Here is a 15,400-nt window from a genome sequence, read left to right on the forward strand (position 1 = left end):
TGCGCCTGGAGCGGGGATGCTTGTGCCTGTAGATCCCAAGCCACGGCCCAGGGATCGGGAATATTTATCAACTATTATATGGTAGAAGTGCTGAGCGGTGTGGGTCTCAGCCCAGTAAAGCAGCAAATGAGGTTACAGAACATTTTACTAAATCTCTTTTTTCCTTCCCCTTCTGCGGTACTTTAGGTGTGTATTGTGCAGAAGAGAGACACTGAGAAGATGTACGCCATGAAGTACATGAACAAACAACAGTGCATCGAGAGAGATGAGGTTCGCAATGTGTTCAGAGAGCTGGAAATCCTGCAGGAGATCGAGCACGTGTTCCTGGTGAATCTCTGGTGAGCGTCTCCTCCCCTCTGCCTTCTGGGGCCGCCTGCCCTCAGGTGCTCGCAGAGCCACGCTCTCCCCGTCCCGTGGGGTCCGTGGGAGCATCCCAGTGAGCTGCCACAGTGGAGGTCCATGATAACGTGAAATGCGTTCAGGAAACATAGCACAGAAGATACCCAAATGTTATGGCACCAAGCATTTTAAAACAGCTTAGCTTCTCTTTTTCGATCAAAACCCTTCGTGCATTTGTTGGGTGTATTCCAGAGCCTTCTTGCAAATACCACTGTCGGGTCCCTCCTAAGGGACCCACTGCCAATTTAGCTGTAAAATATTTTTGTACTATGGTGGGTTGGAGTGCAGTTTGACTAAGGTGTCTTGGGGAAAGGACGATGCTCCCGGTGATTGCCGTTAAAGAAATAGTCCATCTCATGTGCATGAAGGTACCGAGAACCGGGACAGCCTGTGCTTAATCGGATACTGCGTGGGGCCAACTTCTGTAGCAAATAACAGCTTGAAAAGTCAAGGAAACTGGCGTTTTTAGAGATGATGATTTATAACTTTTATTAATAAAAAATTACACAAAATATGTCGTGTTTTACACAGTAAGTATTTGGTCCCTCTAAAGGACTCGACCTTGCAGAGATTGGGTAATAGTTTAAACAAACAGAACTGCTCTCAGCCGCAGCCACTGTGCCCGGTAAGGTGTTACCCAGGTAGGTCCAACGCAGGAGGTTTTAGCGGGTGGTTCGAAGCTGCCCTGACCGTGTTTGGCTCTGCGCAGGCACGGCAAAGGCGGCTGCGTAGACGTACACCGAGGGATGCTGGTGGGCTGGGGGGATTAACGTGGGCGTAGGGAAGCCAAGGAGATACACTGCATGTCATTTTTTTACTGTGACTATCTAGACAGGACATGTTTCAAAAGCATTACCAGCTAAAGCTATTTGTTAGATTTCAGCCTGATTTGAGGAGGTTTTTTAAAATTAGACCCTAAAATGTTACTCAGTAACGAGGATAGTTTTTGCCAGTGCACGCACAGTCAAGTTAGTATTAAGCAATTTGAAATGTAACTATGTTTAGTGATCTGTTGCTGAAAAAAAGTATGATCTCTCTTCAAATTATCAGGTGTGTGGCCTTTTGCTGGAGAACAAGTAAGGGCAAAAAGTGCTTTGCAGCACATTCACTGCTCAAATAAAATATATTCCTTTAGAGCTCAGATATATCATGACCAAATTTTGCACGAAAAATTAATTTACAAGTTTTAGAAAATAGCGCATTATATCCTCAGATCGTTGGTTAGTTTGGGATGAGTCCTTAGCAGTCAGCCTCGTCACCCCGTCCCGGATCCTGCTGCCGGGTGGTCCGGGTGGTCCGTCCTCTCTCTGCCTTCCCTGCCCTGCGAAGCAGCGCCCGACGTGGGGCAGGGATCGGGAGAACCGTCATCTTCAGCCACCGTCGACCCGCACGCCACGAACTGACGGTGTGCCAGCAAGCATCTCGGAGCTCTGCTGGGAGGGAGCTGGGCCACGAGCCAATACAGGACACGTTGCAGGGTGATAGAAATAAGGAGTTCATGGCTTATATTCCCAGACCGCAAGAAGAGTGACATTTGTGAGAGGTGATGGAAAACCTTTGAAATCCCATTTAGTGCCGGGTGGCAGACTGAGAAGGGAAGAGTCGTCCCTTCTCTTACTGTATGTGTGACCCGGGTTGCTCAAAATTTTGCCTAGAATTTATTCCCCAAGTGTCTTGCACACCCTTGGCATGGTTTGAAATGCGTTCTCTCAAATGGTAGCGTGGCTTTTCGTAAAGGCAGGCTTCTGCAGCTGTGGCTTAAAGTGTCATCAAGGCAGGTAGGCAGTGGTTCCAACCCAGCTGTTTTTGAGATTGCTTAAAAACTTGTGCAGCCACAACCACAAGGAGAAAATAGTAAATGTAAAATAAAGGCCATGCTTACTTGGAAAACAATGGCTGAGCAAAAATGATATATTATGTAAAAAATGCGAGGAAGTGCATCTGCAATGCACGGTGCACAGTAATCTCCTTCAGAGACTGCAAGTGTTGTGTTACTATTGAAATGTGTTTTTAAGGCTAGAATCAGTGCCCCGTGACCGGCTCCCTGGTTTCGTAGCTTCAGAAGAGGGGCAGAAGCAGCAGTTTTTCCCGGGGAAGCTGCACACCTCGGCTGGTCAGCCAGGTTGAGCCTTGGGCAGCCGGCTGGCCGCCGGCGTCCCCTCCCTCTCCGGCCAGGTCGGATGCGCGGCAGGCTGGTGGGCGGGAAGATTGTCAAAGATTCGGAAAGTTTCGTACCCAAAGTGGTGAAAGTTGATAATACTTTACATCCTTTTTGTTGATCTGTTATTCCAGAATAGCCAAACAAGTTAATATTTATTTTTTCTGCATTTTAGCAATTGCAAATACTTTTTTCCAATAAGTAATGAAATTCTTAAGAAAACTTGCTCTCTTAGCAAATTTTTCCCCTTCAGCTCGTAGTTTTAGAATAAGCCTACATTTAAAATGAGAGCAGAAGCGTGTGATTCATAAGTATTATACAATCCCACATGCTCTTTCCTTAGAAATACTGTCGCCAAATATAACAATTGAACGTTGTTTTGTAGTGTATCCTCACTGCTGTCAGTCTCCTGCAGGATCCACTGGAGATTTAGAGAGGCGTTTTACTCTACAGTAAATATAAATCTCTTTTTCTGGTTTTTCTGGTTAAATTAGCACTTGTGTTTTCCAATTCTTTTTTCAGGATAGGCAGAGATATTTTAAGTGTAGGTTTATCGGATTATTCACAACGGAAAATGCGAAGTGTCTCTGACGTGACTGGCTAGCAAAGCCCCGAGCTCTGCCTGCAGCTCTGCCTGCTGGCGGGGTTACGTGGCAGCGCTCGGGAGGTGACGGTGGCGGGGCGAGCGGGGCAAAGTTAATTGGGATGCTTGCCTCTTCAAAGGAAGTGTTGCGTAGTGTAGCACTAGCTTGAAAAACAGGACAGCGGCTTGAGTTGCGCTTGCTTAATTAGAAGGGTGTGAACGCCGAAGCGGGCATGTGTCTGTGGTGGGGCTGTTTGCAGTTTTCAGAGGAGCTGTGTAATTAGGAGAGGGAAAAAGCCTGACTTGGCTTCGTGACTCCCGTGAGAGTCAGCCTGCTCGCTCACGCACCGCCGGTCCCGCAGGTACTCCTTCCAGGACGAGGAGGACATGTTCATGGTGGTGGACCTGCTTCTCGGTGGCGACCTGCGCTATCATCTGCAGCAGAACGTTCAGTTTACGGAAGACACGGTCAAACTCTACATCTGTGAGATGGCGCTGGCTCTCGACTACCTGCGGAGTCAACATATTATCCACAGGTAACCACGCGGTCCCTTCCTCGCAGTCGGTAGCCGGTGGGAGCTGCCGGTCGCTGGTTTGGGGTGGGCAGCGCTGTCTCTGCTGCAGTGAGGGCCTTAACCCCATCGGTACCCGCGAGTCGGGGACCTGCCAGCGTTAAACCGCACCAGCAGTGCCGGCCCTGGGCGCCCTCCGGCCGCTGGTCCTGCTCCCCGTCACTCAGAGGGAGCCTCACGCTTCGCCGGGGGGCTGGAAGCCCCTTCCCGGGCGGGTTTCAAAGCAATCTCACAGAAATAGGCCCAGTCTTCTCTTATTAATTTTCCTTGGAAATGATGCCCGAACAAGTCGGATGCTCCCACTTTTTTGCCCAGTTGCCCAGGAAAAGCATATTTCTAGTCCGTCATAAAGGGACTCGTCTCATGTTAGGGTATTTTTGTTTTATTTGTTTCTGATTTTTGATAGATAAAAAAGTTGCAGGCTTTTTGCTGTTGAGTCGCATCCTTGATCTGACTGAGATTTCATCTTGCTGTAACCTTGCTTCTTTTCCCAGAGATGTAAAACCAGACAACATCCTCCTCGATGAGCAAGGTAGGATCTCTCTGCCTTGCTTTGTCTGCCTCCTTCATTCGAGGGCCAGATTCCTTACAGTCCTGAATACCCTGCATCTTTTTATCTGGGAAAAGCGTGAAAAAGGCACCACTCCTCCTAGCTGACCGGTGTTGGGTCGGACGTACCCGCGCGTTGTAATGCCAGGGGAGGTCCACCAAGGACGGCCCCTCTCCCCGTTGCCCCCGCCTCGCCTCGCCCACGCTCTGCCTCCTGTCTCGCCCGTGCACAGCTCACCCATGCCAGAGATGCCGAACCCGGCGTCGTGGGAGGGCACGAAGCACAAGAACCCTCTTTGTTGAGTTTTAGAGTGACTGATCAGCACACCTGCTTTTAGAATAGTTTTGATGTCTTCCTGGGGATGGATCTGGGCTGAGGCAGGTGGAGTGAGCTCAGGAACCTTTATGAGAGCATCTATTGGTAATACTGCCTCAGTGGCCTACATAGGAGAAACACCATAGGAGATCCTATAATGACCTCTATTCCAGTAGTAAGTCTTATAAAATGAAGACGCAATCTCTCAGGCTCCAAACCATCTGAGTTTTATCATAAAGCCTCATAAAAACCAAAGCTTGGACTTGCATGGAAGTTCATTAGAAAATAGCGCAGGGCATAAAGCCCAAACGCAAATGGGAAAAAGGAGATGTAAGGGAAGAGTTCACAGGACAAGGCAGTCTGTGATTTACACACCATTTCCATAGCTGCCTTGTAGGTAGAGAGCAGAAAGCAGCCTCCAGAAGGGGAAGCGGGTGGGCTTTCTGTATACCAGGCTGGCTTGAAAATAATGACATTTTCTGAATTTTAACTTGCAGTCCTGATGACAGAGAAAGTAGAAACAGAGAGAAGGTGTTACAGCACTTTTTGTAGCATCTTAATGATTTCTTCATGCAGGCTGAGGGTTTGGGAAGTACTGTTATGACTTCATTCAGCTGGCATGTCCAAATTTGCTGTGGTCTGTACAGAATGCCAGTGGAGCGGTTTAGCTCTGGGACTTTGGGGTAGTTGTGGTTCAATGGCTTTTATCAAAAATAGTTGTAGGGTTTTAACCAATGCAACCGAGGCAATATCTTAGTATAGTGTTTCCCAGTTGACTTCTTGCTGACTGTAGGTTCTGGATGGAGCAATTTGACCGAGTGCCGGAGCTGGCGTAGGTTACTAGTTCACTCCAAGTGCGATTTAAAATCAAGACCCAAAGCTAGCTACCATTTAATCACCTAGCCAGGCTGACATCCTGGGAAAGCTTCGGGATCTGTTATGGCCGTTTGGTGGGGTCTAACCCTGACCTGCCTGTGCCCATGTGCTGCCCTCTCTGAGGGCAGAAGCTTATGAAACAAATGTATTCTGGCTCTACATTGCCACTGCTCTGCGCTGTGATTAATTCCTTCTTAAAATGTGTCTTTATTTAAGGTCATGCACATTTAACAGATTTTAATATTGCAACAATAATTAGGGATGGTGAAAGAGCAACCGCATTAGCTGGAACAAAGCCATACATGGGTAAGAAATAATAGCTGTTCCTTATGTCTGTATTTTACATTTTAAGAGCGCTCACCGCATGCCGCCTGACAGTCCCTGTCTGTGACAAAGGCAGTGAATTAATTTGGCGCATTAATGCATGCACCCAAGTCATTCTTCAGAGCCTGATCATTTGGGAAACTCCCAGAGTGAATGAATGGCTGTCGGCACACCCTCCCCGTTCCACCCTGCCCTCCCCGCTGGCCCCGGGCTGCGACTCGGTGCGTCCTGGTGGGTGCCAGGTTTCTGCTGTCCTTGACTCGCTTGGCTGGGAGGGCTCTCCCTGCATGTGCCAGATACCCCGCTGCCCAGCGAGGGCAGGCATGCTGCTGCTGCTGCCGCCGCCGCCACTGCTGCTGCTGCTGCCTCTGACTTGCAAAGGCTCCCCTCAGGCAGTAGCACATTAAAATAACCATAGGTTTACGTACTGACTTACATGAAATACTGAAATAGAAACAAACTAAAAAAAGTCAGTGAATAACCTGTTGCATTTTGCCCTTTCTGTTCAGCCCCGGAGATTTTCCATTCCTTCCTGAACGGCGGGACGGGCTACTCCTTCGAGGTCGATTGGTGGTCCCTGGGAATCATGGCGTACGAACTGCTGCGGGGCTGGGTAGGGCTCCCGGACGGGCCGAGGTCTAAGAACACGCTTTCTGAATGACTGCAGAGAGGAGAGGGAATTTCTTCTCATCTTCCTGCTTTTTTCCCCCAGAGACCGTATGACATCCACTCCAACAACCCTGTGGAGTCTTTAGTTCAGCTCTTCAGTACTGTCAGCGTTCAGTACTCGTCTGCGTGGTCAAAAGAAATGGTTGCTCTATTAAGAAAGGTAAATAGTCCTGCTGGCGTGGTTTACATTGTACATTAGCTGCAGCGCGTGCGGGACTAGCTGGAAAATTTTCAGCAGTTAAAAAATGATGTAAAATTAAAATAGGACTAATTTTTATGGCTTGGTTCAGGCCTAAGCACAGATAAATCTTGTGTTTTGTTTTTTTTATCATCTCTGTAATAAGATGCATCATGTTTGACAGCAAGGGAAGGAAAAAGGCTGGTTTTGGTGTGACAATCAAACTCCTACCTGGGCTAGAACTGTACCCTTCCAGCATCCTCGTAACCTCGATCCATCAAGATCGTCGTAACCTTGAGATCGCTTAGGACAAGAAAAAATGGGCTCAAGCTGCGCCAGGGAGGTTTAGATTGGATATTAGGAAAAATTTCTTCACGGAAAGGGTGGTCAAGCATTGGACCAGGCTGCCCAGAGAGGTGGGGGAGTCCCCATCCCTGGAAGTGTTCAAAAAACGGGCAGAGGTGGCACTTGGGGACATGGTTCAGTCTGGTCTGCCCTTGATTGGTTTAGAGTGGACTTGGTAGTGTTAGGTTAATGGTTGGACTGGATGATCTTAAAGGGCTTTTCCAATCTAAACGATTTGATGATTCTGTGATTCTAACCTAAAAAGGCAGGGATCATGGCTGAGACAGCCACGTGATATGGAGGAGCGTGCGCTGCCGCTGCTGCGTTAGCTGCTCTCTCTCGCCAGCAGTGCCGGGCCGAAGGGTGCGATTCGGTGCATTGGGTTGTGAGAACAAATCTGGGGGGGTTCCCATACCCACGGGACGGTCTGCTGCTTTCCTCGTACTGCTACACAAGAATGTTGTTGATTTGGCGTGGAGGCTGAGGTTTTAGCTGCTGCTTGTTGAGAACTCAGAAAAGCAGCTGATGGGCATGCTATAAAAAAGATATACACGGTGCTGACAGCAAATAAGTGACTCCAATGTAAGTTAATGTTGGGTGGACAATTTACATAATTAGATTTTGTTTTAATGAGACGCAGGGTTAGTTATGACTGCAGCGGAGCATTCAGCAAGTTCATATTGCCATCTGCTGGGCTGCCGGCAGTCGGGCTTCTGGAGACTGGGCGGGAATTAAATGTCTCAGCAGGAAAAAAGCCAGCAGCCACCTCAGCCTGGAAGAACCCCCAATGTCCCCCCAAAGTGCTGGGCTTTTTGTGCTTGGGGCACCCCAGCCGTCGTCCTGCCCGCTGGGGCAGCTCGGGGGGCTGCACTCGTTGCCCACCTGCCCGCCGGGACCAGCCCCTGCTCCCCGCTCCCTGCATCGATGCCCTGCATCTCCTTCCTGCTGGGCTGGTGCCCTCAAAGCAGCCTTACTCAGGAACTGGGAATTCCTCCCTTTTCATTTTAAAGATGAATATAATTTTATGCTGTGAAAAAGTGCCTGAAAAGTCCCCCAGGTGATAGTTGCTGGTCGAGGCGGTCTTTTACTCCATGCTCTTCAAAAGCATCCCATGCTTGGGCACTTAAAATCATCGAATCATTTAGGTTGGAAAAGACCTCTAAGATCATCCAGCCCAACCATTAACCTAACACTACCAAGTCCACAATTAAGGGTAGAGTAATAATTAATTTCATGTTCCTGGCTTGATGGCTGGATTATTTTTTAATGAAATTAAAACTAGGAATCACTGAGGTTGGAAAGGCCCTCTAAGATCATCAGACCAACCATCAACCCAACACCCCCATGCCCACTAAACCATGTCCCCAGGTGCCACCTCTGCCTGTTTTTTGAACACTTCCAGGGATGGGGACTCCACCACCTCTCTGGGCAGCCTGTTCCAATGCTTGCCCACCCTTTCTGTGAAGAATTTTTTCCTAATATCCAATCTAAACCTCCCCTGCTGCAACTTGAGGCCATTTCCTTGCTTGGCGGGCTGTTAAGTATGGTCATGATTACCTGCTTCTTGCATAGTTACCTTTGGCATTGGAAAAATACTCAGCGCTGATTTTATTTCCTGCAAAAGGGCTGTAGCCATCTATGATCTTAAAGCTCTTTTCCAACCTAAACGATTCTATGATTCTATGGTAATTAGTGTGCCTAGAATTACGCTGCAGCGTGTACCCCCACGTTAGACATACCTCCCCATTCGACATAACTCCACATCAGACATATCTCCACATTAGGCATGCTTCCAGCAGCCCTGGAAGCTGTAACTCAAGTCAGCTGAGCATACAGCGTAGTACATGGTGCTGAATTCTTTGAAACATCAAGTCTGTCCTCTGACTGGTGTCTCAGTGGATCAAGCGACTATTTTTTTTTCTCTGTGCTTAGTAATCTCTGTGTGTGATAAACGGAGTAGTATCCCCTGGTGTCACAGAAGTGGTGTGAAAATAGGACGTGTGGAGGTTGAAACCGAAATGATAAGCCTCCGGGGGAATCTTTACGGAGGAGCAAGGTCTGTCCCTGGCACGGGGAGGAGCGTGCCGGGGCGGCAGCGCCCGGGTGCTGTGGTGAAGGGTTGTGCATCGTAGGTAGGCACGGGAGGAGCAAACCCATGCTGGTCCGAGTGCTCACAGTGCTGAATTTTTGGCTGTCTGGTTTCACAACCTCCAGAACATTTTTCTAGCGTGTTGTTTTTCCTATAGTCTGTTACATATTTCCCATGACAGCAAGGCTGCAGCACGGCTGAACCATCTGAGTGCATCCGGATGGCCGGACGATGCCGGGCTCCTTTTCCTTCTCCTCTGACGGGAATGCATTTCTCTCCCCAGCTGCTGACGGTGAACCCTGAGCATCGCTTTTCCTGCCTGGCTGACGTTCAGGCCTCGGCGTACTTGTCCGGCGTGGTCTGGAGCGACGTCTGTGAGAAGCGGGTGGAGCCGGGCTTCGTCCCCAATGTGAGTAGGAGCGACCTGTGTCCCTGCCCCGAGCAGGGCTGGTCCTCGTCATTAGAGGAACCGCTGCGTTCAGCAGAGGCTTTCGGACGGAGAAGTAGTTTCTGAGTGTATTTGCTACACTGCTGTGTGTATTCTGCTGTGCCTAACATGCATGATGCCGTGTCCTGTGTCCCGGCAGAAGGGCCGCCTGCACTGCGACCCCACCTTCGAGCTGGAGGAGATGATTCTGGAGTCGAGGCCCTTGCACAAGAAGAAGAAGAGGCTTGCAAAGAACAAGTCGAGGGATAACAGCAAAGACAGCTCACAGTCCGTAAGTGCTTTCTGGGGTAGCAGCCAGCCAGGAAAAAAGGCTGAGCTGCTCAATTTGGGGATGCATAGCAGCAGTTACTGAGACAATGCAGGAACTGCAGATTTGTTTTGCTAAAAACATTTGCCCAATGGCGTCTTCCTGGCAGCCAAATGTTCCTCTTACCTAAGTTTGATAAAACTCTTTCACAGTAATCTGTACTTTGGAAAATGAAATGAGAAACAGAGGTCTGGGCCCACCGGTCAAGAGAAAAACTAAAAAAAAATACACATCCATATGATCTTCACCTTTCCGAGAGGCGCTGCCCAGTGACTGCACCAGCTGTCGGCGCGGTGCCACAGTAGTAGTTTATCCAAGCGCTGCTGATGGCCACGCAGGAACATCTGGCCAGCCAGTCCCATTTTTGGGTAACTATCCCAGGTTTTCTCTCACCGCGTGAGCTGTGCGGCTGGGTAAGCCCCGTGGCTCTGCCAGGCTCCCATGCTGGGGTGAGCTCTGGCTGTGCCGGCTGGGGAGGCCGGCACGCGTGAGTGTGGAGAAGCGTGCCAGGGTGCCCACGAGCGCTTTCTGTAGAGAGGGGTCCATTAGCTGGGAAATTAAGCTAGAGATGAGATGCATTTGTTTCTTCTTTTCACTGCGGGACTCACGGTGCTTGTATATCTCTGGCGAGACAAATACAAGAACCTTGGTTTTACAGAGCAGACACGTCCCAGGAGTAAAACCAGCTCCTCACGCAGCAGAGCAGGTACTCGGTCCTGCAGGAAGCGGGTTTTTGTAAGGGGTGTGTTGGGGTTCAGCCCCAGGCAGCGGCTCAGCACCACGCAGCCATTGCTCACTGCCCCTGCCCCGATGGGATGGGGAGAGAATCGGAGGAGTGAGAGTGAGAAACACTCCTGGGCTGAGATAAGAACAGTCTAATAATTGAAATAAAGTAAAATAGTAATGATAATAACAACAATATAATAATGACAATAATAATATCCAAAGCAAGTGCTGCCCAATGCAGTTGCTCCCCACCCGCCGACCGATGCCCAGCCAGTTCCCAGCAGCGATCGCTGCTCCCTGGCCAACCCCCCCAGTTTCTATACTGCCCATGACGCCGGATGGTATGGAATGGCCCTTGGGGCAGTTGGGGTCAGCTCTCCTGGCTGTGCCCCCTCCCAGCTCCTTGTGCCCCTGGCAGAGCAGGGGAAGCTGGAAAGTCCTTGCCTGGCATAAGCAGCGCTGAGCAACAACTAAACCATCAGCGTGTTATCAGCGTTATTCTCCTCCTAAATCCAAACCACAGCACTGTGCCTGCTCCTGGGAAGAACATTAACTCTATCCCAGCCCAAAGCAGGACAGGGTGTTTGCAGGTAGGGTGGTGTGCCGGGGAGGCCTGTGAGAGCCTGCACATCACCCGCTGTCCCTGCTTCCCCGGCGCAGTGCCTCTGAGCCGCGCAAATCCCAGGCTAAGGGAACAAACATTGCCCCCCGCAGCGAGGTCAGGACCATCCGCTGTCTGAGAGCAGCAGGCAGTGCCGGGCAGGATTTTGCCTGTCTCGTTGTCTGCGCCAATTAACTGCAATGCATCCCTTCCCTCTTCAGCAGGAGTTAATGCTGCAATCAATGAGACTTACTGTAGATGCTGAAGAATAAATCGGGAAGTGAGGGAAGAAAAAACGGAATAAGCAAATTTGCAAGTACCTCTCCGAGGTTTAGCTCCCAGGAGAGTTAAGGGCACTTAACGCGCAGGCGTCAGGCAGGAGCCCATCCCTCGCCATGGCCGTGGCCGTGGCCGTGGCCGTGGCTGGGGTGCACGGGTGGGCAGCGCGAGGGCTGGGCGAGACGTTGGCTGGGCAGGAGACGGCGTCCCTGCTTGGGCTGGAGGTGGAGTGGAGCGGCAGCGTCTGGCTTCGGAGGAGGTCTCTGCACCAAGGCAGAGGTGATGCAGGAGGTAAAATGAAGGCAGAAATTGGGATGCATGGGCTGTCTGCACACCCGCCTTTCCCTCCTGCCCCATGGGTGCTGCCAGCCTCCCCGCACAGCCCCTGGCCGGGCCGTCTGTGGGACAAGGCGGCAGGTTTGTGCCTTGCTCCTGCAAGGACTCAGAGGCGCAGGCTGTGCGCTGAGCTCTCCCAGCGCTGGCTTTCCTTCCTGTGGGCAGATAGCATTCCCAAAACCAGAATACGCAGATAAACGTGTTGTGTTTATCTGGAAGACCGTGTGCTATCTGTGTTTTATGAAAAGCTGTGCTCGCCACAGATTGTCGTGGTTCAGCCCCAGCCAGCAACTAAGCACCACGCAGCCATCGCTCACTCCCCCTGCCCCGATGGGATGGGGGAGAGAATCGGAGGAGTGAGAGTGAGAAACACTCCTGGGTTGAGATAAGAACAGTTTAATAATTGAAATAAAGTAAAATAGTAATGCTAATAGTAACAGTATAATAATGATAATAATAACAATGATATACGAAGCAAGTGATGCCCGACGCAATTGCTCACCACCCGCCGACCGATACCCAGACAGTTCCCGAGCAGCGATCGCTGCTCCCCGGCCAACCCCCCCAGTTTATATACTGAGCATGACGTCATATGGTATGGAATAGCCCTTTGGTCAGTTTGCATCAACTGTTCTGGCTGTGCCCCCTCCCAGTTTCTTGTGCATCTGGCAGAGCATGGGAAACTGAAAAAGTCCTTGACTAGCATAAGCAGTACTCAGCAACAACTAAAAACATCAGCGTGTTATCAACATTCTTCTCCTACTAAATCCAAAACACAGCACTATGCCTGCTGCTAGGAAGAAAATTAACTCTATCCCAGCCGAAACCAGGACACAGATGAAACAAGCCACCGGGGAAAGCCATGCAGGCAGGCAGCTGTGCTGTTCCCATCACCTGTTTCGGCTGAAGGTTCTGGTGGCTGGGAGGCTCTGTGCATACAGCTGGAAGCGCTGCGATGCTGTAGGCAGCAGTCAGATGCAAATGGGACTGCTTATGCCTTATGCATGTATTGTTTTTCTTCAACAGGAAAATGACTATCTCCAAGAATGCCTTGAAGCTATCCAGCAAGACTTTGTCATCTTCAACAGAGAGAAGTGAGTATGCGGGGGTAATTTTTTCAAAAGAAAAAATACTCCTTTTCCTGATGTCCCTTAGGAATCAGAGTGCTAGTGCCTGACGGCCGGGAGCATCTCGCTGCAGGCTTAGCCCTGGGTGACCGACATCAGCCGAGGAGCTCAGGTGCTGCCTCTGTATGAAAAGCAGTTCTCACCAAAAAGGGAGACAAGCTCAGGGATTATTAATCACAGCCATTAAATAAATACGCTGCAGAGAGACTTCTGGGATTTAACATATGTATGTGACACTGCTTCAGTTCCCCCATTGCATCTTCTCATCCGTCCTGCTTTTAGAGGGTGATGTTTTGGAAAATGAAGGCAAGGAACGTGCTAAAATCTCTGCAGGGCATGAGCAGGCAGTAAAAGCGCTGGAGTTAAAGCAGCTGCTTTCCCCCGTGTTCGAGCACGCTGACATGGGAATGTTTGGTTTGCAAGTAAAACAGGAGACAGCCTGCGTGGAGGAGGTGGTGCGTGGCAGCGAGGTCTGGGTGGGCAGCGCTCCTGAAAGCCGAAGCTTTGCAGGTCGCTGCCGAGTATTTCAGAGCGTTTTGGTGTGTTTTGCTGATACCTCGGTCCCTGTCATGACTTTTTTACGTGCTCTGTGTGTGCTCTGGAAAGACTCCTCTCGTTTACCATGGCTCTGCCGTAGGCACCTCGTGAGGAGTGGTGCGTGGGCAGCCCGCGGCACGCTGGCTGCTGTATACAATCATAGAATCCTAGAATTGTTTAGGTTGGAAAAGACCTTTAAGATCATCCAGTCCAACCATTAACCCACACTACCAAGCCCACACTAAACCAATCAAGGGTAGACCAGACTGAACCATGTCCCCAAGTGCCACCTCTGCCCGTTTTTGAACGCTTCCAGGGATGGGGACTCCCCCACCTCTCTGGGCAGCCTGTTCCAATGCTTGACCACCCTTTCCGTGAAGAAATTTTTCCTAATATCCAACCTAAACCTCCCCTGGTGCAGCTTAAGCCCATTTCCTCTCGTCCTATCGCTAACTACTTGGGAGAAGAGCCCAACACCCCCTCCCTGCCCCCTCCTGCCAGGAGCTGCAGAGCGATGAGGTCTCCCCTCAGCCTCCTCTTCTCCAGGCTGAACACCCCCAGCTCCCTCAGCCGCTCCCCACCAGCCCTGTGCTCCAGACCCTGCCCCAGCTCCGCTGCCCTTCTCTGGACACGCTCCAGCACCCCAATGTCCTTCTTGTGCTGAGGGGCCCAAAACTGGACACAGCATTCCAGGTGCGGCCTCACCAGCGCCAAGCACAGGGGGACAATCACCTCCCTGCTCCTGCTGGCCACACTATTCCTGACACAAGCCCGGATGCTGTTGGCCTTCTTGGCCACCTGGGCACACTGCTGGCTCGTGTTCAGACGCTGCTGGCTCATGTTCAGACCACCTTCACACCACTCCTCCTGCGGGGTGTTTGGTCTGGGGATGACTGTGTCACGCACGGTTCCTCTGCTCCGCACAGGCTAAAGAAGAGCCAAGAGCAGATCAGCGAGTCCGCGTCCCCCCCTGAGACCACCGACGAAGCCGAGACGGAGGCCGAGTCTGAGACCTCCAACTTGAACATGTGCAGCTCCGTCTGCTCCTCCGCGGGCAGCAGCTAGGCTGCAGCCGCGAGGCGAGGGTCGCCGGCCCGCGCCGTGCCCATAACCCCATCTCAGGTTGTGCTGAGCACCACAGGCTGTCCTCCGATCCCACCGGAGAGCACTGACAACTCGTCTTGCAAAGCTGTAGCAAAAGAGAGAGTTCTTACAGAACTACATTCCTGGATTGAACGGAGCGCCGGTTCAGCACGCTGGTTGCCTGTCGTGGGTAAAGATAACTTGCTATGCAACTTGTCGGAGGAGGTAGATCAACTTCTTTACTTGTTCTTTTTTAATGGCAGATTGCTGATCTGCACATGTTTTTAATACAGTAAGACGACAAGAAAAGAAGTTATGTCCTTGGGTACAACGAGGGAAGACACCGAGCAGGTGTGGAGAGGGAGGAAGGCTGAATAGCTGGTTTAAATTTTACTTTGGCATTCCCTGTTGGTAAAGGCTGCCGTAGGGACAAGCAATTCCCGTGTGAATCGGAGCAGCCCGGGGCCTCTCTGGGCTGCGGCGGGTGGCACCAGCCCCCGGGAGCCTCGGGCTGTGTGGGTGCTGCAGCCTGAGGACATCCCGGGCACGTCCTTGTCCTCTCGTCACCTGTCAGAGTTTCTTTCCCGACTTGGGGCAAATAAATGTTTTTTTGTGCACTCCATGGATTCTTCTGGGGCTCGGTAACGATTAAACACGTGATTGAGATGCAGAATGTATTTAAAATATTTGCTTTCTTCACATAGCTGCTGCGAGTGGCGAGGAGCCGTGCGAGTGGATCGGAGGGTTTGGTTCTGCTTGTCCAGGTTCGGAGGACGCAGTTTATCACGGGTTCAGATTTTACTGGAGGCAAAGTGGGTGGCCTTGCAACGCTGCTCGGTTATGGAAGAGGGGAATATCTTCTTTTACCCTTCGATTTACTTTATTTTCGGTGTAAAGT

The 15,400-nt window shown here is 50.8% G+C and overlaps 1 protein-coding gene across 2 annotated transcripts in view; it reads left to right on the forward strand.

Annotated features, from left to right (window-relative positions):
* The window catches only part of STK32C (serine/threonine kinase 32C), a 101,933-nt gene extending 87,449 nt beyond the window's left edge, over positions 1 to 14,484 (forward strand). For both annotated transcript variants that reach the window (XM_075717625.1, XM_075717626.1), the window contains exons 3-12: positions 187 to 338; positions 3,503 to 3,676; positions 4,207 to 4,244; positions 5,670 to 5,759; positions 6,287 to 6,390; positions 6,490 to 6,606; positions 9,342 to 9,467; positions 9,646 to 9,777; positions 12,782 to 12,849; positions 14,346 to 14,484. In XM_075717625.1, coding sequence (XP_075573740.1) covers positions 187 to 338; positions 3,503 to 3,676; positions 4,207 to 4,244; positions 5,670 to 5,759; positions 6,287 to 6,390; positions 6,490 to 6,606; positions 9,342 to 9,467; positions 9,646 to 9,777; positions 12,782 to 12,849; positions 14,346 to 14,484 — 1,140 coding nt within the window. The remainder of the gene's footprint in view (positions 1 to 186; positions 339 to 3,502; positions 3,677 to 4,206; positions 4,245 to 5,669; positions 5,760 to 6,286; positions 6,391 to 6,489; positions 6,607 to 9,341; positions 9,468 to 9,645; positions 9,778 to 12,781; positions 12,850 to 14,345) is intronic.
* The last annotated feature ends 916 nt before the right edge of the window (positions 14,485 to 15,400 follow it).

Source organism: Pelecanus crispus, chromosome 10 (assembly GCF_030463565.1).
Source record: "Pelecanus crispus isolate bPelCri1 chromosome 10, bPelCri1.pri, whole genome shotgun sequence".
Lineage (NCBI taxonomy): Eukaryota > Metazoa > Chordata > Aves > Pelecaniformes > Pelecanidae > Pelecanus > Pelecanus crispus.